We start from the raw sequence: 25,951 nt of genomic DNA on the forward strand, positions 1-25,951 counted from the left end.
ATGATAAGAAACAAACCTTTTCATTTTGAATTTAAAGAAAAGATAGTAACAATTTTATTATCACTAATAAGTAGTCAACGCAATACACGATTGTTTTCTAATTTTAGTTACGAAATAGACAGATAATTAACATTGAAATTAATTTATATGCACTGACAATGTAAATAAGTTTTACACAATCATATAATCACATCATTTCATTTTGCTAGCTTATAATTAATTTTAAATTTAATGATATTTAAAATAGGAAATAATCTGATTAAGATTTTTTTTCACAGTGGAATGACAGACTGAGGACCCGTTTGGTGCGACGTATAGTATAAGGTCTGATAGTATAAGACCTGATAGTATTAGGCCTAATAGTATAAGCCCTGATAACTTTCTTATACTATCCAGCGTTTCGTCATACTCTGTATAATTTACAATATCATTTAAATTAATGCAATTTTATGTTTAGTGAAATATTGAATAATGATATAATAAAAATCAAATATGGAGGTGATTATAACGGTGGTGCCGGTGGTGGTGACAGTGGAGATAGGTTGGTGGTGGTGGTGGCAGCGATGGTGGTTGTGGTGGTGGCGATGATAGGGTGGTGGTGGTGGTGGTGGTAAGGCGGTGGCGGCTGCGGTAGGTGGCGGCTACGGTAGGTGGCGGCTACGGTGGAGGGTGGAGGCAATGGTGGTGGTGGTGGTGATAGGGTGGTGGTTGTGGTGTGTGTGGTGGCGATGATTATGGTGGTGGTGGTGGTTGTGGTGACGGTAGGGCGGTGGTGGTGGCGGTGGCGGTAGGGTGGTGGTGGCGGCGGTGGCAGCGATGGTGGTTGTGGTGTTGGCGACGATAGTGTGGTGGTGGTGGTAAGGCGGTGGCGGCCGCAGTAGCGCAGCGACTGTAACGCCCCAATTTCTCAACTGAGGAATCACATTAGTTACCTAACCAAATCTAAGGACTATTTCGTAATCCTAAGAAAACACGATATATTTTTTCTCTTTTCGAAACAACTAAACATAGTTGAATACATAACATAGACTTTATTAAACAACCCGTTCCCGACATATAATAATAGTGCCTTACAATATCGTAAGCAGGTTTCCAAAATAAGTACGCTCACTTAGACAAGTGGCGAAGATAAGGTTTAAACAACAGAGTTTTCAGATGGAGAAAGAAACTCAGACATAGTCCTCCAAAAAGGGAGAAGCAACTGTTTCATCCACCTCTATTCGACCGCCCACGGTCACAGTCTCCAACTCGAACAGCTAAGCTTCAGCGGAAGGCTCTCCATCGCCTAATAGCGTTAAGCGCCCAAACAACAAATAGCAAATAGAAAGGGTTAACTCCATGCAATTACCATGTATGAAAGAGAAAATCATGCTATTCAAATTTAATTACCTATCATGGTAAATAAACTAGCAACATAACTACACTCATATATCAACAACTTAACATATGACATCAAATCAGATATCAAAAACCTCAACAATATAACATCAATTCAGATATCAACAGCCTCAACAATATAATATCAATTCAGATGTCGACAACCTCAACAAAATAGATTAACTCAGCTATCAACCACTTAACATATCAGATGACAATAAAATCAACAATATGAGTCGATCAATAACGTCTCAACAGACGGGACAACCAGGTGAACACAATCACCTGACAGCCACTTAAACGTCACACAAGACGGGACAACCAGGTGAACACAATCACCTGACAGCCACTTATTGCGCCACACAAGGCGGGACAACCGGGTGAACACAATCACCTCATTGCCGCTTATCGCCACACAAGGCAGGACAACCAGGTGAACACAATCACCTGACCGCCGCATATACGTCAACTCAATTCCATATCAGCACAAACACATCAAGCTCTATTGAGCGATGAATCAATAATTCAGTGTTGAAAAACATAACCCTGTCATATCAACTAGAAAGCAGTAATGACAGAAACCAGTAAACGGCCGAAGCCTCTCAGAAAACGGAGACACACGTCTCAATAAGTTCATTCAGCTGAAGCCTTCAGAAAACATTTGGCACAAGCCTCAGAAACAGTCAATATAAGCAAGCATACAACATTGCAAACATAATAATCATAATCCAATGCCAATCAATATAAACATCTTCATCTCAAACGCATGCAATGCGATAAAAGAAGGCAAGACTCAAAGACGCTCTAAACTGAGTTACCCTTACCTTCGTGAGTAGAAGTTGGGCATGGAAGTTGTGAACCTTGAGGCCTACCCGTAGCAACGAACAGAGCAACGATCAGGCAAGAACCGGAAAAAAACTCTTCCTCCTTTCTCCCTCAAGCTCACCCACGGCCAACAAAGAAAATGAAAAGGGATGGTGTGATTTTTTTGAGTTTTTGAAGTCCTATATATAGGAAATTGAAAACGTGAGAAAATGTTTATTTCGCGATTTCGATTTTTCCTACTGATTCCAACGCATTTTAGACACGATATTCTTCCCGCTGAATCTTCTAATTCTTCAAAGAAATATCAGTATGATTTTTGGTTTTCGAGGCTTGTTTTTAATGTTTACCGGCTTTAAAATGCACTTTATGCACTTTATGGTTTTGACCTCGGATGCAGAAACTTCCTTCTGAAGAAAGATTTGGAACGTCGATTAGAGTGGGCATACGCGTGTGTAATCTTCGTTTGAAGCTCCGAATAGAAAAAGTCTTCATCGTCGGTTGATTTTAGGGTTTTGAACTATCAGGGTTTTAGTTTCGGCAAACGTCCGAGGATTGGAATCGGACGTTCGTACATCCTAGAGTTTCGCCTTGAAACGATTGTTATAAAAAGGAATAAGAGAAAGTCTTATACTCCTCTTGAAGATTTTTGGAATTTATTCCTATAGTGTTCCAAGGGTGGAACACTTCTTTTCCTAAGGTTCTTGTCCTAGGTTTTAAGCGAATACTAATCGTGCTATAACACTTATCGACCTTGATACAATCCTTAGACCCTTTCCTGAACTTTCTCTTTCATAAAACGAAAGTCAAGTTCCTCTCACGCTTACACAGAATCCTATGCGTGAGCTGGAAATTATTTATTTATTGAATTCTAAAATCTTGGGTCTTACAATACTACCCCCCAAAAAGAAAGTTTCGTCCTCGAAACTTGGTGTCAGAGGAACTCGGAAGTGCCATTTCCCCACATAACATTTTCTAAGCTATCCTCTAGGCCTCGTTTGCCCATAGGCTCTTGATGACTCTCTCACAAATAACAACCTACAGTCTGCAACTCAAGGCTAGAACTTTCCGTCCTTAACCTTGTCACTGCTATGTCAATCAAATCCTTAGTTTACTATCCAAAGTCTGACAGTCTCCAGGTTTTATCCACTTAGGACAAGAATTCTCAGACTTAAGGTCTACTACACCTTTAATAAGTTTGGACCTCTATTATCCTTTCGCTCTCTCACACTCCTCCTTGCAAAAGATACTACCCTACTCCTGGAACTCATACGACCTCTCATCAGAATCCGTCTCTTAACTTCTATTCCTTCTACTGTTTCATCTTTATGAAACAAGAGTAGATACTATCAGGTCGAACGGTAATTCTGTCACATCTAGTTTTAACCACGTCGCACAAGCTAAATCTATAACAGAATGTGTAGTACCACAATTAAATAGTACGATAAGGGAATTACCCGGGATCTCGCGGGTACCGCGGATTAGACCCTCGTCTTTATCAACTTCAGTTCCACTAATGAAGTTGACCCTTCCACCAGCAGTAGGCCTTCTTGCCCTAGCAACATTTACAGCAACCTCAACTTTAGGAATCCTGCACTCTACGGCAGTGTGACCTGGCTTGTTGCAGTTCCAGCACAACAGAGGACCTTCAGTACAGCGATTAGCAAAATGCCCCTTTTTGTTGCACCTAAAGCAAGTCACATCCTCTCGGCTCACCGAAAGAGGTCTCGGTCCAGTTCCATCCCCGCCCGAGGGATAAAAAGTCCCAGAAGCTGCTCCCTCACCCTGGGAACGGAGGTATAGCTTCTTCTGATAGTGCTTGCCCTTGTCATCTCTTCCTTGGTTAGTCCTTGTCGGACCACCACTTCCTTGGTTAGACTTGTTCAGACCTTGGTACTTTCCCCTTGCGTTATCAATGGCCTCGATTCCCTTGGTCTTCTCCACCAGCACTTGGTAGCGGTTCAGCCCTAGCGGTTGCACCGCCCTCTGTAGCTCATAACTCAGCCCATCAATGAAGCGCTCGCACATATAGCCTTCATCTATCTGTCCTCGAAAGTAGCGGAAATGTTTCGCCAACGACTCTAACTTAGAAGCATACTCAGCTACGGTCATGCCTCCTTGACGGAGTCTCAGAAATTGTGCTTCCTTAGCGGCTCTAGCACTAGCAGGAAAGTACTTGTCCAGGAAAGCTCCCCGGAAGCACTCCCAAGTGATAGCTTGAGGGTCGGCTTCCATCATAGCTCTAGCCCCGCGCCACCAATACTCAGCTTCACCAGTCAGCAGGTAGGTCGCATAATCCACTTTCATCTCAGCAGTGGTACGCAGAAAGGTGAAGATCTTCTCCAACTCCTGGAGCCATAAGTCAGCTTCTTCCGGATCGAAGCCCCCAGAGAACTTTGGCGGATCCTGACGCTTGAAATCGTTCAGACCCCTAGTCTGAGCAGCAGCTTGTTCACGCTCCTCACGCTGAACACGGCGAGCATTTTCTTCAGCATGGTTTTGTGCAGCCACCAGAGCAGCAGTAGCAGCACGTTGAGCTTCAGCGTCTTCCCTTGCGACAGTGTTAGTAACTTGTTGTGCCATAAGGGCAGTTAGATTAGCAATAGCTTGCTCCATCGGATTCATGTTGTCTGAACCTTGAGTCTCGTCCAGTTGTGGAAACCTCCTGTTCCTGTTTTCATGAACAGTCAAAGACCACAACAGATACTCAGGCCAGAACAACACGAGGCTCTATAATAACTAACTATGTATATACTTATATCAAATGTATAATTAACGATAAATAGCATAAGGTTATTCACCTAAGAACAACCTTCAAGAATAATTTATATAAACAGTAATCAAGCACACCCTTCCTCCGATTGACACCCCATCAATCGGTCTCAGAGTTCAAACATCTTAAGCAGACACTCTACCCAAAAGCTCTAGTTTTCTCAACCAAAGCTCTGATACCACAATTGTAACGCCCCAATTTCTCAACTGAGGAATCACATTAGTTACCTAACCAAATCTAAGGACTATTTCGTAATCCTAAGAAAACACGATATATTTTTTCTCTTTTCGAAACAACTAAACATAGTTGAATACATAACATAGACTTTATTAAACAACCCGTTCCCGACATATAATAATAGTGCCTTACAATATCGTAAGCAGGTTTCCAAAATAAGTACGCTCACTTAGACAAGTGGCGAAGATAAGGTTTAAACAACAGAGTTTTCAGATGGAGAAAGAAACTCAGACATAGTCCTCCAAAAAGGGAGAAGCAACTGTTTCATCCACCTCTACTCGACCGCCCACGGTCACGGTCTCCAACTCGAACAGCTAAGCTTCAGCGGAAGGCTCTCCATCGCCTAATAGCGTTAAGCGCCCAAACAACAAATAGCAAATAGAAAGGGTTAACTCCATGCAATTACCATGTATGAAAGAGAAAATCATGCTATTCAAATTTAATTACCTATCATGGTAAATAAACTAGCAACATAACTACACTCATATATCAACAACTTAACATATGACATCAAATCAGATATCAAAAACCTCAACAATATAACATCAATTCAGATATCAACAGCCTCAACAATATAATATCAATTCAGATGTCGACAACCTCAACAAAATAGATTAACTCAGCTATCAACCACTTAAAATATCAGATGACAATAAAACCAACAATATGAGTTGATCAATAACGTCTCAACAGACGGGACAACCAGGTGAACACAATCACCTGACAGCCACTTAAACGTCACACAAGACGGGACAACCAGGTGAACACAATCACCTGACAGCCACTTATTGCGCCACACAAGGCGGGACAACCGGGTGAACACAATCACCTCATTGCCGCTTATCGCCACACAAGGCAGGACAACCAGGTGAACATAATCACCTGACCGCTGCATATACGTCAACTCAATTCCATATCAGCATAAACACATCAAGCTCTATTGAGCGATGAATCAATAATTCAGTGTTGAAAAACATAACCCTGTCATATCAACTAGAAAGCAGTAATGACAGAAACCAGTAAACGGCCGAAGCCTCTCAGAAAACGGAGACACACGTCTCAATAAGTTCATTCAGCTGAAGCCTTCAGAAAACATTTGGCACAAGCCTCAGAAACAGTCAATATAAGCAAGCATACAACATTGCAAACATAATAATCATAATCCAATGCCAATCAATATAAACATCTTCATCTCAAACGCATGCAATGCGATAAAAGAAGGCAAGACTCAAAGACGCTCTAAACTGAGTTACTCTTACCTTCGTGAGTAGAAGTTGGGCATGGAAGGTGTGAACCTTGAGGCCTACCCGTAGCAACGAACAGAGCAACGATCAGGCAAGAACCGGAAAAAAAACTCTTCCTCCTTTCTCCCTCAAGCTCACCCACGGCCAACAAAGAAAATGAAAAGGGATGGTGTGATTTTTTTGAGTTTTTGAAGTCCTATATATAGGAAATTGAAAACGTGAGAAAATGTTTATTTCGCGATTCCGATTTTTCCTACTGATTCCAACGCATTTTAGACACGATATTCTTCCCGCTGAATCTTCTAATTCTTCAAAGAAATATCAGTGATTTTTGGTTTTCGAGGCTTGTTTTTAATGTTTACCGGCTTTAAAATGCACTTTATGCACTTTATGGTTTTGACCTCGGATGCAGAAACTTCCTTCTGAAGAAAAATTTGGAACGTCGATTAGAGTGGGCGCACGCGTGTGGAATCTTCGTTTGAAGCTCCGAATAGAAAAAGTCTTCATCGTCGGTTGATTTTAGGGTTTTGAACTATCAGGGTTTTAGTTTCGGCAAACGTCCGAGGATTGGAATCGGACGTTCGTACATCCTAGAGTTTCGCCTTGAAACGATTGTTATAAAAAGGAATAAGAGAAAGTCTTATACTCCTCTTGAAGATTTTTGGAATTTATTCCTATAGTGTTCCAAGGGTGGAACACTTCTTTTCCTAAGGTTCTTGTCCTAGGTTTTAAGCGAATACTAATCGTGCTATAACACTTATCGACCTTGATACAATCCTTAGACCCTTTCCTGAACTTTCTCCTTCATAAAACGAAAGTCAAGTTCCTCTCACGCTTACACAGAATCCTATGCGTGAACTGGAAATTATTTATTTATTGAATTCTAAAATCTTGGGTCTTACAGCGACGACAGTGGAGGGTGGAGGCAATGGTGGTGGTGGTGGCGATAGGGTGGCGGTTGTGGTGTCGGTGGTGGAGACATTATGGTGGTGGTGGCGATAGGGTGGTGGTGTCGGTGGTGGTGGCGGTGGCGGCAACACCGGTGGTGGCGGCGGCGGTGGTGGCAGCGATGGTGGTTGTGGTGTTGGCGACGATACGGTGGTGGTGGTGGTAAGGCGGTGGCGGCTGCAGTAGCGTGGCGGCAACGGTGGAGGGTGGAGGCAATGGTGATGGTGGTGGCGATAGGGTGGTGGTTGTGGTGTCGGTGGCGGCGATTATGGTGGTGGTGGCGATAGGGTGGTGGTTGTGGTGGCGGTAGGGCGGTGGTGGTGGTGGTGACGGTTGGGCGGCGGTGGTGATCGGGTGGTGGCGGCAACACCCGGTGGTGGTGCTAATGGTGGTGTAAGTTGGCAGCAATGGAGGGTGGTAGTGATGGTGACTTATGCGTCACAACCTTATCATGTCTTATCCATCACTCACATGATGGATTAAATAATACGTCATTTTAACGTATAAGGGGACTTTGATGGATAAACTCATAATGTATTGTATAAGCTTATACTATCATGCCTAATATGGCGTGCCAAACGAGCCCTGAAAGTTTCATTGAAATAAGAAGACCAACATATCTAACCAGATACAAGCACAATGCAAACTGGGAAATTGTCCACCCAAATCTCATCACCATGAGTGAGAGAATACCTAGCTATGCCATTGGCAACCTTATTAGCAGCCCTAAAAATATGAACAAAAGAAATACTACTAAATAAAACAGCAAGCTTCACATAATTTTATAATAAAATGACATCATAGTTATATTTTTTTTATTCATCAGAAAATATTACAGGTCAAACAAACAAAAAGCTAAAGAGGGGGGACATAGAGCCTCTCAACATGAGAGTTTTCAGTTCAATGGGACCTCTGTGACATTAAGTCAATAACACACAGAGAGGAGAGACTAGCACTCAAACTTACAAGTGAGTGCAGAAGCGTTGCAAGTTCAAGAAACTCAATGAATGTTTACAATCCTCCACACACGTTGTAGCATATTTTTAGTGTCCTTCATGCATGTCAAAATCTATCAATCCTTGTATGATCAATAGCAGCCACCACCTCCATACAATCCATTCATTCTTAATCACGTACTTATTTAAATGTTTATCAAAATCAACATGTAATATCTCTTATTTTAAATAAAACAATAATTTGATAGTGCAATGGAATTAGGTACTCTAAAGAAAATAATAAGTTAACATTAAATTAAAAGAATAAAATAATACTTGGATATATTTTTAAACTGTTTTTTTTGGAAAACCTTTTTTAAACTATATTCAAATCATTGATTCTTTATTATATTTTCAAAATAATAATTATTTTATAACTCTTACCTTATCTTAAAATTTTATTAAACAATTCATCTTAAAATAGAAATATGGTTTAAAGTTTTTGAAAGCAATATAATATAAATTTTTGGGAGAAATTTGAGAATCGGTGAGAAAAGATATAAATGACCCATGATGAAGAGATTTTTTTTTTCAAAACGAAAACAATGCAGGAGAGGCAAGTGATATACACTTGCTCAAAGAATAAAAGAGAGAGAATAAGAATATGATGACATGACCTCATGTGATAAAGAGTGTAGTGTTTGAGTTTTTCACTCTCTAGAGTGAAGACTCAAATTTATAGTATACCTGATAATGGGTCGCCGTTTAAAATTATTCTAATGAAAATAGAAAAAGATATATTTAATTTCACTTCTTCTACATATAATTTCACAAATACGTAATTTTGATTTTATAGTTTTAGTTGCTCCTTTCTAGGATATGTTGGCAGGCTTCCATCCATTATATGAAACTTCATGTAGAATGGTACTCCCTCCATTCCAAAACTATTGTAGTTTTAGGGATTGTTTGGTTGGAGGAGAATGGAGGGGAGGGGAGAGGAGGGGAGGGATTTTTAAAATTTAATTTTGTTTGGTTCAAACTTTAGGAGGGGAGGGGAGGGGAATGGAGGGGAGCAAAATCCCTCCAATCTCAATTTTTTAATCCCTCCAAAAGTGGGGGAATTAGGAGGGGAAATAAATTTCGGACAAAAATAACCCTACTCAAATTTAAAAATTCCAATCAAATTCATTTCACGTTATTTTCTTCCTTCTTCAAACCAAACACTGCTGCCCCCTCTCCGATCTCTTTCTCCGCCGCCGGCACTGCATGCAGTTGATTGATCAATCGGTCATGTTTTTATCTATATAGCCCTTTTTGTTTGATTACTAGTTTTGTTTTTGTTACTGTGTGAACTTGATTGTGGGTCTGATATTTCACCTGGTTTGCTGTGGGTTGTTTTTTCCTTCATTGCTCCACTGGTTTGTTGTGTAATTATGCACCGAGTTTCTCCTTCTTCTTTGGCACTGGATAGCTTTTGGCCTAGTCCCACAGGGTGTTTCTTCCACGATGGTGATTGGTTCTCATTTTGTGATTGGATTCGTGGGGCAGCAGTAGGTGTTCTTTTGCGTTTTTCTTGCTGTTTCCATGTCCCCTGTTCCTTTCTTTCTTTTTCTTTTCATATGTTTTGTTTAAATTGATGAAATAGTTGACATTATTACTGGTAATAAATCTTGCAGTTTTGTTGATGATAGGTATAAAAGTAATTTTAATTATAAAATATCTTCCCTCCCCTCATGAACCAAATAAAAAAAAGTTATTTTCCCTTCCCTCTCTTCTATGAACCAAACACAATAAGTATTAAAATCTCTCCCCTCCCTTCCCCTCCCCTCCATTAAAATCCCTCCCCTCCCCTCCCCTCATTTGAACCAAACAGTATGTTAGTTTTTTCACTAAGTTTAAGAGTTCATTAATTGATGTTATAATTTGACTGAAACACCCTTATTTAATATGAGTTATATGAAAGAGAGAGAATGAAAATCATTGGTTAACTAATTTGTGAGAATTGTGATTGATGAAAATAAGATGTGGTATTTGGGAGATACAATATTAAATGAGGGCATGGATGGAAGAGAATGAGATAAAGTGCTTTGAAAATGTAAAATAACAATGGTTTTGGAACAAAACAAAAAAGTTAAAACTACAATAGTTTTGGAACGGAGGGAGTATGAGCTAATTGCTCCATACAGAAAACAAAAAGGTAGGGAGAGATTTAGTAACCTTGCCGTAGGGCAAGGGTAGGAGCAAGTAAAGGTAATATAGATCCATTATAGAGAAGGGAAAGGTCTGGGGAGGTAGTACTAAGCATGATAAGAGAAACAATGGTTGCATGGAAACCAAAGTCTTCCAAAGTAGCCCTAAGAGAAGTCTAATCCACAAGGGTCATATAATATACCAATTTGTAGTGAAGTAATCCCAATTTAACTAGTCAAATTTGTTTAAACAGATTGAAAAGTAGATTTAACACACATCAACCATCATAGATAAAACTGCCTAAATGCACAGCAATCCCTGTTTTCTAATTCATAACAGGGGCGCCAGCAATTCCGTTTCCTCAATGTACATTAGAAGAAAACAGTCAGGTACGAAATATGCATATAAAGGGTGCAACTGCAGAGCATTTTCACAGTTTCTTTCCCTTTCCTTCAGCAGAAAAATGGAGAATGTATTATTACTATATGAACAAATTCCTAAAGTAATAGTATCTCTTCATGAATGGGTCCATGCTGAAATATTCATGGAAGAACATCTGAAGAGGTATAAGAGGAGTCAGCCAAAGCTTCATGAAGAACTTTCAATGAGCTTTTAAGCCATGAATGGACCCAACATTGAACGGACAATATACAGAGTAATGAACAAGTGTGGGCATGTCAAAGGAATGTTGTGGGAACAGAACTAAGACCCTTGACACACACAAAGAAGTCTTCAGACCACACGGTTCCTCATTTCCTTTTTCCTGTTCCTGTGCCAATTGACAGGAGTTCAAAGCTCCTGAGTGTATCATCACGACCACCCCGTGTCCCTGACGCGCGAGTGAAAGATGTTTTGGACTCAAAACCAGGTTGAGTCCTCTGAGTTGAAGAAAGTCGGCTACCGCTTGAGACCAGTCTACTGGAACGGTTTTCACTAGGTTCACCAGAAGAACTTGGTCGGCTGCTGGATTGAACCGGCCTTTTTGAAGAACTTCCGTTACGGGATGAACTGCCGTTGCGGGAAGAGCTACGGGGCCTCTCAGAATCAGCTTGCTGCAAATAGTGTGTTAGGCGACAAGCAGTCAACTAAATATTCATAATAGTTTGAAGATAACAAAATCATCCAAAAAGGAAGCAATCATGACACATGTACTGACCACGTCTTTGGAAGATGGCAAATCAACTAAGGACCTATGCCTAGAAGGATCACTATGCAGACCAAGCCCAGAGCTATTCCTCCTTGCAAATGCCTCAACTGCTCCTGAGAATCGATCCCGAATCTCTTGCCCACCTAAAGCAAAAAAAAACCTGAGTTGATGAAAGGCTTTTTCCTACAGCTTGTAGAAATGAAATTATGCACTGCTTTGTTGTGTACCATTACAGACTCAAATTATTAAAATAAGGGAAAATAATATCAGTTGCGAACCAGATGAAGAGAATAAAGCACATAGATATGAAGAATAATAGAAACTTTAAGGATAATGTATATAACAAAACTATCAGCATAGCAGTAAGTTCAACAGAAAAGAAACAGAAACCTGAAGGCCGTTCTTTTCTCTCTGCTGATGTTCCTGGGTTTATGACTGCTTTCTCACTGGGCTGTAGAAAATGTGGCAAAAAATTTGATTAACAACAAACCTTCACTTCTGCTAGAAATGCAAGGAAACCACACTTCTTGTTTCTTCACTTATATAGTATAACTATTAAGATGTACTCACCCGAGCCTTAGAACTAGATCCAATTTGTGGATACTTCAATATAGTCCAATCAAATACATAGTCAAACTGATAGCCTGTGAAAGAAACATTTTCAAAGCCTTAAAACAATTTTCACAGGGAAACAGTAAAGCTTATACAAACACACCCAGAACACAAAGTTAACCTTCTCGGATGAATAAGTCCCTGAAGAGTCTTTTAAGATATGAATAATCAGGCTTATCTTCAAACCGCAATGATCGGCAGTAGTGGAAGTATGATGTGAATTCCAATGGATATGACTTGCATAAGACCTGTCACAGAAACCCGCACAGCAAATTCTTTACAACAGATAAAATTGAAAAAGAATTAATTTATTGCACAATCAACTGTCATAATGTGCGCTTTTTGTGTGATGTGCAGAAAAATATTGGTGGTGAACAAATTAAATCAGCAAACTCCATTAATCACCGTAACATGAATAAATACAATTATGCTAATCAAGGTTGTCAGACTCGTGAGTCTAAGCAGACTCGTTTTGGGTAGGTAGACTCGACTTGTAGACTCGACGAGACTCGAGTCTACCAGAAATGAAAATTTACTAAGTATAACCCTGTCACATGAAGAATAAATACAAACATATAATCTAATTATAAGAGCATCCAAGATTTTTTAACGCAAAGGAGGAAGAGGAACGCGATAGAGGTTGAAAATAGGTTTAGTTTTAGGGATTTTTAATAAATTTGGGATTTTTTAACTTAAAAAAAAAAAAAACTTGACTCGGTGACTCGGTCACCGAGTCAGACCGAGTCAGGCCAGAAAACGAGTCTGGTAGCGAGTCGACTCGTTTTTCCTATGTAGACTCGCGAGTCTACCGAGTCAGCGAGTTAACTCGCGAGTCTAACAACCTTGATGCTAATTATCCGAACGTTCACATAAAAGATGCTCGTGAGCAAGTTATAATACCTCTATTGGTGTAAGCATCTTCTTTTCACTTATCTTGTCATATTTTTGCTTCTTAGTGCCAGCTTTCAAGCCTTGCCAAGGGAGACTAAAAAACAATTGTCTATGTTAAAAAACAATGAGAAAGATTACTATAAAAATAAGAATCTCAGCATAATAATCAACCTTCCTCTCAAAAAGTACATGAGCACATAACCAAGTGATTCTAGATCATCTCTCCTGCTTTGTTCTGCAAGAATCATCAGAATGAGATATATCACAAGTTTACATGAACTAGAATTCAAAAAATCTAACAAACTTATTGATTGGTTACTGCAAAAGATAGCCTCACTAACCAACTCCCAAATGAGTATTAACACTTGCATACCGAGCTGTTCCAGTGAGGTTTTTGTTTTCCCTGAAAAAAAACGTGGCGACATTCATGAAAGAAGAGGAAGGAATGTGCCGGAAAATAATTATTTTTTAAATTAAAAGTTACATAAACAAGTGATGGGTTCAGAATCAGATGATGATACATACGAGGGGATTATCATGCATAGGAAGACAGCAGGTTAAAGTTTTGGACTGATATTTTGGATGTCGGTTCAGTTTTAAAACTGGTAAACCTCAAGTTGTACCCACCATTATTCATAGAATAGTGGAGACAAGGTCAACACAATCCAAGGAATCCAATAAAACTGTAAAAGATATGAAATACTATTTTATTTTAACCCATATAAGCTAGGAGACAGTTCAGCCTACCTTTGAACTTAAAGCATGGGAAACGCATTGGGTGATACTCCACTTAGTGGGGAAGGCTTAGTTGTTATTGTTGAGCTAGGGGGAAGTTAAAAGCAGTAAACTTTCAAAAACTAATAAATACAAAAGCATACAGCATACCCAGGGATACACATGAAATAAACTTCAAAACTTCAAAGAGTAACAAAGGGAAGATAATACAGGGACACATACGCGAGCAATGAAATTACAAAAAGCTACAGAGCCTTCCATCAAAAGATGAAATACGATACCTATATGGTATATGCTTGTGGGTTTGAAGATCCCGATACTTTTTCGCAAGGCCAAAATCAATTACATAAACCTGCAATGTATTGAAAAACTTTCAGTTATTGGTCTTAAACGGAAGTAACTGAATAACTGCAAACATGTTCCAAAGCTCTATATGGAAGTGATGTTCTTCAGCTAAATGAACACTATTTTGGGCTCCTGAAAACTAAACAGGGATAGTGAATTTATCTAATTACAAAAGTGACCCTGGAAAAGAGACATGAAAATACAGTTTTCTGGCCTAAGTTATTTTGAGGGATAGGATTCATAGGAAGCATTGTTACATTAATCTTCTCTATTTTCAATATTTAGAGAAGATGATCCCAATATTCCTTACTTTTTGCAATTCTATCATTTGAACAATTTTCTACTTCTATCAAAATCAGAAATGTCCGTGTGACTGGTTAAATAATCCCAATATTCCATGTCATACAGGTTTAGTGGGCATTATAAAAGTCTTATGGATAAGAAAGAGACCTAAATTACAGTATTCAAGTTCTGAATACTAAATTAGTTATCCTATGGCTAATACACTACTTATCCTATGGATCATTAGGAATAGATAACAACATTTAAGTCCACATACACCCATCAATCTAAATGAAAAGCTCTGATCATAATCTTAATTATAAATAACAAGTGAAAATACCTCAGTATACAAGACCAGCGAGAAGTACATCATGTGTAAACACGCAACTACATAAGGCTGAATTAAATAAATGCAGGATACACAAGATACCTGATTTGCCTTACGTCCTAAACCCATTAAGAAGTTATCAGGCTTTATATCACGGTGCAGAAAGCCCCGGGAGTGCATGTACTCAACTCTGTTTATCTAGGCATACAAAATTGAGGGAAGTGTGAAAACACAGTAGCATTCTGTTACAAGCATAGTTTTCTTGAAATTAAAGGCATACTTACTAGCTGATCAGCTAGCATCAGAACTGTTTTCAGAGAGAATTTCCTATTGCAATAGTTAAATAAGTCTTCAAGACTTGGTCCAAGAAGGTCAATAACCATGACATTGTAGTCGCCCTCAACTCCATACCATTTAATATGGGGTACCCCAGCTGCAACAAATAAAAATGAACAAATTTATAAGACAAGCTTACTTTATGACTGTAAAGCTATAAACCTATGCCTTGCCTTCAAGAAAGAAGATGACGATGTATAAATTAGGAGGAGGGAGAAAACGGATGAAAACTTACTACCCCCTTGAAGAAGCATATACAATTTTGACTCATAGTGAAGTTGAGGATGCTTGGTCTTCACAGGCTCCTGAAAGACAGAGGATGAGAATCAAAAGTGAATTCGCATGAGCTTAACTTTAAAAAAACTAGGTAACTAATTGTCCAAAACTCAGGATGATAGAATACAGAACTGAATCTGAATTGTGTATTTATATTATGCTCCACTTAAAGATTTAAAACATCCCAACTTCAAGACATAATCACAGCACCGGTTGTTTAAATGGTTAAGCTAACAAAAAAGATGCTGGCACTACAACTGTCTATTCAATATTGAAGCATGAAACAGCATGTCAAATAATGTATGAAAATCAAATCTTAGACTAATTTTTAATCTATTCTCGCTTTGCCAAAGAATAAAAATATAATCTGATAACCATATAATATAAATATACCTTATGCCAAGACTCTTGATACATCATATATAATAATTTAAATAATCTCCAATTATGCCTACTAAAAGCTACGACCTTCCCATATATTGGTATATCCCTATGGGATTTTCACTGCTATCAGATTTTCATAAAGGAATGTATCAATCTTGCCAAAGTTTTTCATCATCAAAATTTCCAATTTAATAGTTATCCTAAACATCCCTTTCTTATAAGGGTAAATTCTCAATAACACAGCACAAGATGGCAAGAGGCTTGTACAACAACAAGATTTACAAAACATCCCGCCAATCGAAGGTCAAGCAACCCGTAAGCAAAAGCATGGCTACTATACTAACTAAGCATTAGCGACTTAACATGCCTAATGTATCAAAAATAAAGGGATACCAATCACTTCACTCCCACAACAATAAAATTCATTTGTACACTGGAAAAAAAAATATAATCAAATAAAATATCAAACATTTAACATTCACAAACATCCAATTGAAGTCTAATTGCACTCACCAGCTTGACAGCCACTTCATCTCCACTTTGTACATTAACACCTGAAACAAACAAAAGCACAAGAAGACCATAAGAAGTGTGAACTCAGAAGTCCAAATCACTTGAAGTAAACAATGTTACTAATGCTATTGCATACCCAAGTAAAGCTGTCCAAACGAACCACTCCCAATTTTCCTACCAAGCTTGAATTTTCCACCAATAACATGATCCATGATGATAAACCTAATCTCTTGACCCTTGCTAAATTACAAAACCCCTCAATTAAAAAAGAAAAAAAATTCTTTTTATGCTTATTCAGAGTGTCTCATCAACTATTCACACTTCTTTACAAAGCAACCTTAGATCCAACAAGATTTAACATTAACACAGATCCAAACGTGTATTGAATAACTCAAAATTTTCAGGCTATTGATCAATGAAAATAAGATCAAGAACAAGAAATCTAGAATCTAGAAAGCACCCATTTCTGGGGTGAACTCAAAGAACCCTTTTTTTCCTCTTCTTCGGAGAAAACAGCCAAGATAACGAAAAGGGTGTGACAAAAATCGGAGTAACTTGGAGTAGATGAACTGTATTTTGCTCTACTGTGAAAAATGCAAAACTGTAGAAAGATGGTGAAGAAGAAGAAGTAAGAGGGGAATCTAATGGGTAGGATGTTCTTGGCCTGAGATAGGTACTGGGTTTGGCATCAGCGACTTCCGGATCTGTCTTTGAGAGCAGACAGTGGATTTTCTAGGAAAATTTTCAGATTCCGGGAAAAGAAAAGAAAAGAAAAGAAAATGGGATGAAAGAGAAAGAGAAAATGGAGAGAAAATGTTGATGTGAGGTCGGAGAAGGAAAGGTCCAAACCGGATGACGGTCCATACTAATACGATCATATTTTATATAATTTTTTTAAAAAATCATTTTACTTTATAATTATTTTAATTTTATGTAATCTTAATTATTTTATAGTCCTTTTTAATACTCTTATCTTATAACTCAAGATTTGGGCATAACTTTTGTGGTTAATTCTCATATTGCTATGTATTTAAGGTATTAATGTGTTTATCTGGCAATATAAAAAGAGTGATCGAGTACTGGATGTTTATAAAAAAAATTGTTAATGTGTTTATGGATATTAATCAAGTGTGTTTAGGTACAAAAAAACCACTTGCCAAGAAAGCCAAATTAGGCTTTCCCATACCAAAAAAATGTGAAAGCATGCTCCTCCTCATTCCCTTAACATTAAATTGAATTCAACTCTTATTCAGACATGCATATGTAAATATAAATATAAGACACAAAATGCTTGATTTTCTAAAATAACAAACACTTTAAAAAAAATGAAGAGAGATTAAAACAACAGATGTTATAAGCGGAGGTAGTATATCATCCAAACAAGATGCATTTTGTAAAATACTTTAGAATAAAAAGTATACAAATATAAATCATGTTACATGAAACCACTTTTAAAGCTTGTTTATTTCTCAGTTTTCATTAAAACTTGGGTTTGCAAAACTTGGCAAGAGACATGAGTTGAGGTAAACTTGGTTTTATGTGCCTCAAAAAGAGGGAATCATAAAAATCAAATAGCCTATTGACCAAACTCAATTGTCTAAATCCAAGTTAACATAAAAGCAATTTCTTACACTTCAATCCAAACACGCACTTGATTGTAGGCACAATCACAAGCTATGAAAATGGAGTTTTATGCTCTTGACTAAACATTAACTTTGAAATATTTTCAGTAAAGTCACTTAATGCAAAATAAATTAAGTAAATATGAAATAAATATTTCCTTTCTAAATAATAAAGCCATATTCATAACCATTTAATTTAAAATTGTGAAAAGCAGAAAAGAAAAGCTAGTGCAATGAATGGATGCAATATCTAGTGTTCTTTTAGAAAAGTTCAGAAACTTATTCCAAAGTACAGTTGAGCATTATTTACCATCAAATGATCATCAATAACGTTTGAAAAAGCTTTGATTGTGTTCTAAACAAAATACTATCAATTATAGGTTCATACAAGAAATTGCTAGGAATCTCTAAAATTTGTTGTTAGGTATTATAGAATCTGTATCCATAAGAAATTGAAAATACGGATTTGATTTGATTAAATTTTACCTTTCAAACTACAGAATCTCTACCTGATAGTTAAAGAATGTGATAACATCACAACTTTTCCAGCACATGAGCATTATCTTAATTACAAAAAATGACTTGGACACTTCACATATTTCACCTTGAGAAATGGTGAACAAAAGAATACACCCCAACCAAAAATGTAAAGAATAAATACCTTGAGATTTTTCTACACACTTATATCCCTGTCAACCCAAAACCCAGCTATCCAAAACCATAAAGATTCCGAGCCTTTGCTCCATAACTATCCACGCCAAACTAACAAAAGAATTCAGAAAAGTAAAAAAATCTGAGTTCAACTTGGCATTTTTGTCATATTTAAATGACCATCTAAAAGCCCTGTAAAATATTATCAGTTTGTATCATTGTGATACACTATTCTCTGGAACTTCCAGTTGAGTTGGTAAGAGATTTAAGAAGCTTCCTTTGGGAGGTTGCTTGGCACCCGTAGCCGATTCATCATCTGTAGCATGTAATAAGATCAATTTATTGAAGAATTGAGCAATCAAAACCATACGACTGCTAAGCTTTTAAACATCTATGCCTCAATGTAAAGAAGTTGTTCTCTCTAAAAGTAGCAATAAGAATGGGATCAAAATATCTCTGCTTTTTGCACTTGAGTTTGAAGTGTTCAACGTCAACACTAAAAAAATTGCAATTTCACTAGTTTTATATTTATTTTTTTTCAATTTTTCCCAGGAATTATTTATCTATTACTCGAGACAACCTTATTTACACAAATCTAATAGTTCACTTTACTTATGTGCATTGGTTTACGCAAGAAGCTACCCTGTAACGCCATATAGAAGTATGCATAGTTCTAGTTCTACAACAATGCCCTTTGGTATCACAGAATTACTCACAAGTAAAGTGAACCATTAGATCTCAAGCAAATCATCAATCATCAATACTTTCAAAGCATAGGGGAGAAAACAAAAGATAAGGAAAACAGTGAGCATATTCTTCTTACCGAACAGGGTCTTGATGGATGGCCGTTTAGTTTTTGTGCTCTTCTTCTTTAATTCAGCTGAAAATGTCAAACAAACTCAAGAGATGAGTGCAAATGATGAAACAGACCGAGCAATTAAAACTGTGTGTGGGTGGGGGCGGTTAAAAGGGAAAATGAGTGTATAACTACAATTAGCAAGGTTCAGCAGTATGATCTTTAAAAAAACCCACACAGTTACACCAAAATTAAAATCACTTCATGCACCAACATCCAAAATTAATTACTAATATTAGTGTTCAAGTATAATATTGAAGATGTACAAACCAATTCCATGTAGTTGATCATCATTCACGATTTCAAAGTTCTTGTATGTGTAACCGACGAAGTTAACATCTTTAGATGACAGCATCTGCATCAAATAACACAATAAAGTCACATGCCCAGACTTGAGAAAGTACATGTCCCTCACAAAAAGTTATGACCCTTGAATTTCAACAAAGAGGTATTTGTATTCAGAGTTACTACCAAAAGTTATGTAAAATTTCAGTTTGGTCCATAAAATTAATCAACTATCTTTAAACTAAAGACTTGCTTCTATTGGCAGTATGCTACAAGCATATCAGCAAAAGTGATCCAAAGAAAACTATTTAACCTATTGAAAAGTTCCTCAAACTATTCAAAGGACCTTCCTTCATACTTATTACATGGCATAGATATGTCAAAATATTAGTTTCATAAAAAACAGAAATGCAAAGAAGCATATGGAAACTTTTGACATAGAACCCCAATAATCTCACAACATATCGTTAAGCTTCAAAGGAGAAGAAATGGTCTATTGGAAGAACCTAGATAGTAAAAGTATACCTATTAAATTAAAAATGCCAAAATTATAGCAACTAAAATAAGCTAAATATATCAAAAATTCGAACAAGAACGGACCTTTCTCCATGGGCCTGCTTTTGAGGAAGGTTGAGTTTGGTTGTCCGCCTACACATTATTAGTACATCAAGAGAGCATGAACTGGTTAGAAACAGCAGACCAAAAACATTTTTATATCAGTGAATAAAGACATGTAGATACCTCCTCAAACTTCTCAAAATTTTGAGTATCTAATTCATCATTGACCTCAGGAATAAAAGCAGCTTTCATTTGGTACAATTTGTCCCATTCAATGCCTTTGAACCATGGATGAGCCTGGAAATAAAAGACCGGACAGTTATTTTGTTAATACACAACTGTAACCCAAAGTAAATTATAAAATTTATAAAAGAACACACAAAAACACCTTTATTTCATCAGCCCCTTTGGTTCCAAGCCTCTGCTGCACATTACAAAGTAGTCTGCTAATAAGATCCTTTGCCTCTGGAGATAGTTTAGCTTCTTCTGGAAATTTTAAATGAGTTCTCCAATTTACTATCTGCAAGTAGATACAATATGATCATAATTGATGAAGATGAAAAAAAAATGAAAGACAGTAAAGGAAGAAGATAAACACATTATAAAATGCTAATAACTAAAATGTTTCAGCTGTAAGTATAAATTATTAAGTATCAGCACTGATCAGCAAGAGACTGGCCCAAACATATTTTGCAAACAACATATGATTGGAACAGAAAGTTGCAAATCTCAACATTGGTAAATTGGAAAAAGAGCTCTCTTTTTTTTCAAACAAAGCCAATACAATTATCCCTTTCAGAACTATATGCAGGCAAATATCAATCATTATGGGTAATTTCTACTTGGAATGTAGTCAATGTACTTTAGGACAGCAATATAGGCTTTCTCAAAGGACAGGAGCCTACCAGAATTTAATGAACTCAAATTCCTATACTAAACTTCATACATTCAAGTTGGTCAAAAGCACATTCACTCCAATGACACAAGAGACATGGATTGGCCAAAAGTACATTGAAACTGCCTTGGAATGTGTGCGGACAGAAATACAAACACAAAAATCACTCATCAACATTTGATCCAGACATTACCTTTCTACAAGTCAACATTGGTTCATCTGAATAAAAGGGCGGATATCCTACTAGCATTTCATACATTATACCTCCCAAAGACCACCTGGAAACATCAGCATAATATAATCAGAATATATTGAAATAACATGAACTAAGAACTTGAAGTTATTTTTGAAAAGGAATAGTAGAAAAATATATAATACCAATCACATTCCATGCCATATCCTTTCTTCAGCAGAACTTCAGGGGCAATATAGTCAGGTGTTCCAACCGTAGAATAGGCCTGCAGCATAGCAAAGACAGAAAAGATTTGATCACGGAAAGAAAAAAAAAACTTGTCAAAACAGAATTTAGAACAAGAGGACACCAAATTTATATACACAATGAAGAGTATCTATTAAGAACAAATCATCTGCCACTTAAAAATACAGAATATGCATAGTTTGCCAGTTAATACTTAATAGAATAAGGAGTAAAAGGAACTGTTAACCATGTTCATAAGAAAACAAACATGCCTGTTTATGCATATCAAGTAACTTACAAGTGTTCGCCTATTTTTCTGCCAATGCTGCAGTTGTTCCTGCTGAGTTCTTTTAGGAGCCACAGGACGACCATTGCTCTGAAGGGCTCCACTTCTGTTGCTTCCAGTAGAGAAGTCGTTTTCCTGAAGATTACTGCAGTCTAGTGGTTTACATAATCCAAAGTCTGATAATTTCATGTGACCATTTCTATCTAGCAGCAAGTTGTCAGGCTTGATATCTCTGGAAAGCATATCAAATTCAGAATACGAAATCTTTTTAATGTGCAAGAAAGTAAGAACACTGTAAGATAGTATAATTAATTTTTCCATGATATAACCTCATTATTTGCAGCTTGATCTTACCTGTGAATATAGTTATGTTTATGAATCGACTCAATAGCTAGGACAGTCTCCCCTATGTAAAACCTGGCCTCATCTTCTGTCAGTATATCTTTCCGCATGAGCAATGTCATCATATCACCACCAGGTAGATACTCCATTATCAGATATAAATACTCTTCATCTTGAAAGGAACAATAAAGCTTTACAATACAACTGCTGTCAACTTCTGCAAGTAGGTTTCTTTCAGCTTTTACATGTTCAACCTAAACAAGGATAAAAAAAAAATTAACCAACGAGCATAACAAGAGAATATTCATTTTAACAATGAGAGCGAATCCTGAAGGTTTTAGTACCTGGCCTCTCCGAAGCATCTCAGATTTCTTAAGTTTCTTCATAGCATATACATGACCTGTTGCTCTCTCACGGCAGATTCTCACCTAAAAAAATTTGCAAAGTCACAAATCATCTGATATTTGATCTAGAAAATATAAAACTTAAAATACTATTAGAAATCCAAATTATTTATTCAGCGAGATAAGTAAAAAATATTACGAGCAGCAAAAGAGTTTATGCAATCAATACAGTAGTCTCCAATCAAACCTCCTAAGAAAACTTCAACGGATAGTGCATGATGAGAACAACTAACATGCAAACCAACAACTAACATGGAATAATTCAACAATCTGTTATTACAATTTAAATCACACAAGGGCCAAGATACCAAGGTTATCCAGATTGAAAAATTAGTAATGGTTATCATGAACCAACTATCCAATAGCTTAAGTTGTCGGGTGAAGCATATGAATGGTTTTGATACTATATTTCTAACACGCCCCCTCACGCAAGAGCCCTTTGGGCTTGAAGCATGGCCATGCACAGACCCACATGTCATGTGTTGAAACTCAACTTATTATTAGAAGAATGGGGGCAACAAGGATCGAACTCTAGACCACTTAGTAATAGAGGCTCTGATACCATGTCATGAACCAACTATCCCAAAAGCATAAGTTGTCGGGTGAAACACATGAATGGTTTTTATATTATATTTCTAACAATGGTAAACCTCCACTGTTAATGCCGATTTAAAAATGTAAACATCCGTTTGCACAAATAATTTTGAGGTGGTACTTCTTCCTAGCTAGCATACCCTAAGCGCTATGTGTTCAATCTACATTTTTCAACCATACGCACTGTGACTTGTAAAATACATATCACACTCTAAAATCTAAAGCAGTTGCCATTACTCTCAATAAAACCAGAAATTTTGGACTCCCATTACATTTCTAAATAAAATTAATAGCCAATACAGAAAAAAATAAAGGAATTATATGAATGCCAAAGAAATGAAGAGTTATAGTTACATATTTAGTTTCAATCAATATCTCCAGTCTCAAACCTACACATCATTCAATCCCCTTTATTTACTTGAGGTAACAGTTATGTTATTACCAAAAAGTATGAATCTCTAATATTAAGACAAAAATCATTTGGGTCAACGTAACATATGGGAAAGACCAGAAACATGGATTAACTTTAATAAAATAAAGATAGACTATACCTCTCCAAATGCACCCTTCCCTATCATAGCCAGGGGCTCAAAATCATCAGCTCCCATCTTATGCCTCTGAAGGCGCATGTATTCCCTCTCCTTTTTCTCAAAATACTTAAGCAAGTTGTTCTGCTCTTCCTCAGAGACATCAGCATCAGCCAACTTTTTTTCAAGCATATTACGTCTGCGAGAATAATGTGTATATCACTACTAAGAACTTATAATGATTTCAATTCGCAGCAGTTATTTGCACATTATATATAACAGCACATCAGAGACAACATGGGAAAATATATCAAGAATACCAAGCAAAATTATATTCCAAATGTCAAAGAATACTAGTTCATAACTTATCAGCCTTGAGCAACAAACCTTAAAGAATTTATTATCTATATTTCATAAGAGATGACTATAAGTATGTTAAACAACTACTTAACATGTTACAATACTCATCAGTCACATACTCACTATTATAACCCAAAATATAAATTGAACATACCGCTCCTTTCTCTCTTGCAGGTCTTTCATCTGCTTCTTATAATGATTTTCTATGTACTGCTTTGCAGCTTCAACCTTCTTTTTGGTCACATTTGAAGGTGCTTCATCATTTGTTGGAGGCTTTGAACTTTCCTTTGCAGTGCCTATATTTTCCTCGACTTTTGAAGACATCATTTTATCCTTTGACTTGAACACATTAAACCAGCAACTACCCATTTTATAAAGCTTTTGAGACTTCTGTACTTATGCTCTATTTCACCAACCACTAGGGATCACAAGTTTTCTCAACCAAATATTTCTTTTAGCCAGAAACGAAAATCACATTGCCTTCTTCACCAAAAGATTCCAAGGCACTTAGCTCTTACTTCTGTCAAACAGGAAAATAAATGGCATTGAATCAATAAACTTAAGCATCAACACTTTTTTTTAAACTGATCTAAATACAAATTGCAAAACTTCAACAGACAGACCGAGTATACAAATATCTATAGTCTATAGTCACTAAATCTGAAGCAACAATTTGATACTAACCCAAACAAAAATAATAAAATCAAGTACTCAAAATAAATAAATAAAAACACAACCGGGAAAAGGGTGATCACAAAAACCCAATTTCAACTGGACAAACTGTCAGAGCAAGTAAGCAAATGCAGTTTTAAGGAAGTGATTAAACTTAACAGAGAAAAAATGGGACAATATGCCATAAAGTTCAGAAAATGTAAACCACTCACTAAGATCCTTACCTTGCAGCAAAATTAGACTTCAAAAAATATTGATAAACTATGCGGTGTCAAAACAGTTTAACAGCAAATTTGAACAAAATAAAAGCTAGTACAACATAAAAGCACAAAATTCAAAGCTTCAGTACCTATCTTCAGTACAAAAAGTGACCCCCCACACTCATCAAGCACACTCAAATTCACACAGTACAAGTTAAATCTCTCCAATGGGTAAACATACACACGATCAAGTTACAATCTTGAACAACCAGATGACCCTATCACCCAAAAAAAATCAGACTTTCACTCCACAGTCCTCAGATATTCTAATCTAACCAACCAAACAGACCCAGATAACCAAAAACTCAAAAAATTGAATTTTTGAAGACACCCACCATTGAAATCAACATAAAAATCAAAACCAATAAAGCATCAGTTGCAAAAGCAAACAAAATTAATTTTTTTGAATTGAAAGAGCAAAAGGGTGATCAGAAAAGTAAAAAAAAAAACTCCAATTGAAAGGAATCAACAAAGGTTGTGGAAGTGGAATGAGAGTGAGTGAGAGAAGAGCGAGATTACCGGTGTGAAGAGGACCACTATGCGATCATCATTCTCAAGTCTCATTCATTCTCTGGTTTTCTCTTCTTCTTTTTTTCTTTTCTGTTTCAATTTTTGTTTTTAGGTTTTTTTATGTTCAAAGTTGAAAACCACTTTCTTTTGTAATTTGACTAACAAAGTTGGAAACAATATATCTCTTTTTTGCCATTTCCATAAACTTTCACACTTTTTCCTTCTTTGTTGCTATCAAATCAAATTAACTTTTGTAACCAAAAAAAAATCAAATTAACTTTTTCTTTATTTGATGATATCAAATTGGATCAGATTTGCATAGATATATATTTTCCA

At 36.9% G+C, this 25,951-nt stretch overlaps 2 protein-coding genes and 1 pseudogene across 2 annotated transcripts; all 3 read right to left on the reverse strand.

Annotated features, from left to right (window-relative positions):
- Window positions 1-3,525: 3,525 nt before the first annotated feature.
- On the reverse strand, window positions 3,526-4,311 carry LOC130719682 (uncharacterized). The gene has a single exon (XM_057570293.1). It carries the CDS (start codon window positions 4,309-4,311, stop codon window positions 3,526-3,528), a length of 786 nt encoding a protein of 261 aa, XP_057426276.1.
- A 6,477-nt stretch (window positions 4,312-10,788) lies between these two features.
- Window positions 10,789-17,221, reverse strand: LOC130717374 (casein kinase 1-like protein 10). Its single transcript, XM_057567586.1, has 14 exons — window positions 16,512-17,221; window positions 16,376-16,416; window positions 15,438-15,507; window positions 15,151-15,299; window positions 14,969-15,064; window positions 14,193-14,263; window positions 13,518-13,579; window positions 13,348-13,411; window positions 13,186-13,270; window positions 12,407-12,533; window positions 12,244-12,317; window positions 12,064-12,124; window positions 11,683-11,816; window positions 10,789-11,578 (listed from the first exon to the last, which is right to left on the reverse strand). Exons 1-14 carry the CDS (start codon window positions 16,585-16,587, stop codon window positions 11,276-11,278), a joined length of 1,413 nt encoding a protein of 470 aa, XP_057423569.1. The 5' UTR covers window positions 16,588-17,221; the 3' UTR covers window positions 10,789-11,275.
- A 1,271-nt stretch (window positions 17,222-18,492) lies between these two features.
- On the reverse strand, window positions 18,493-25,774 carry LOC130718365 (uncharacterized; annotated as a pseudogene).
- Window positions 25,775-25,951: the final 177 nt, after the last annotated feature.

Source organism: Lotus japonicus, chromosome 5 (assembly GCF_012489685.1).
Source record: "Lotus japonicus ecotype B-129 chromosome 5, LjGifu_v1.2".
NCBI lineage: Eukaryota > Viridiplantae > Streptophyta > Magnoliopsida > Fabales > Fabaceae > Lotus > Lotus japonicus.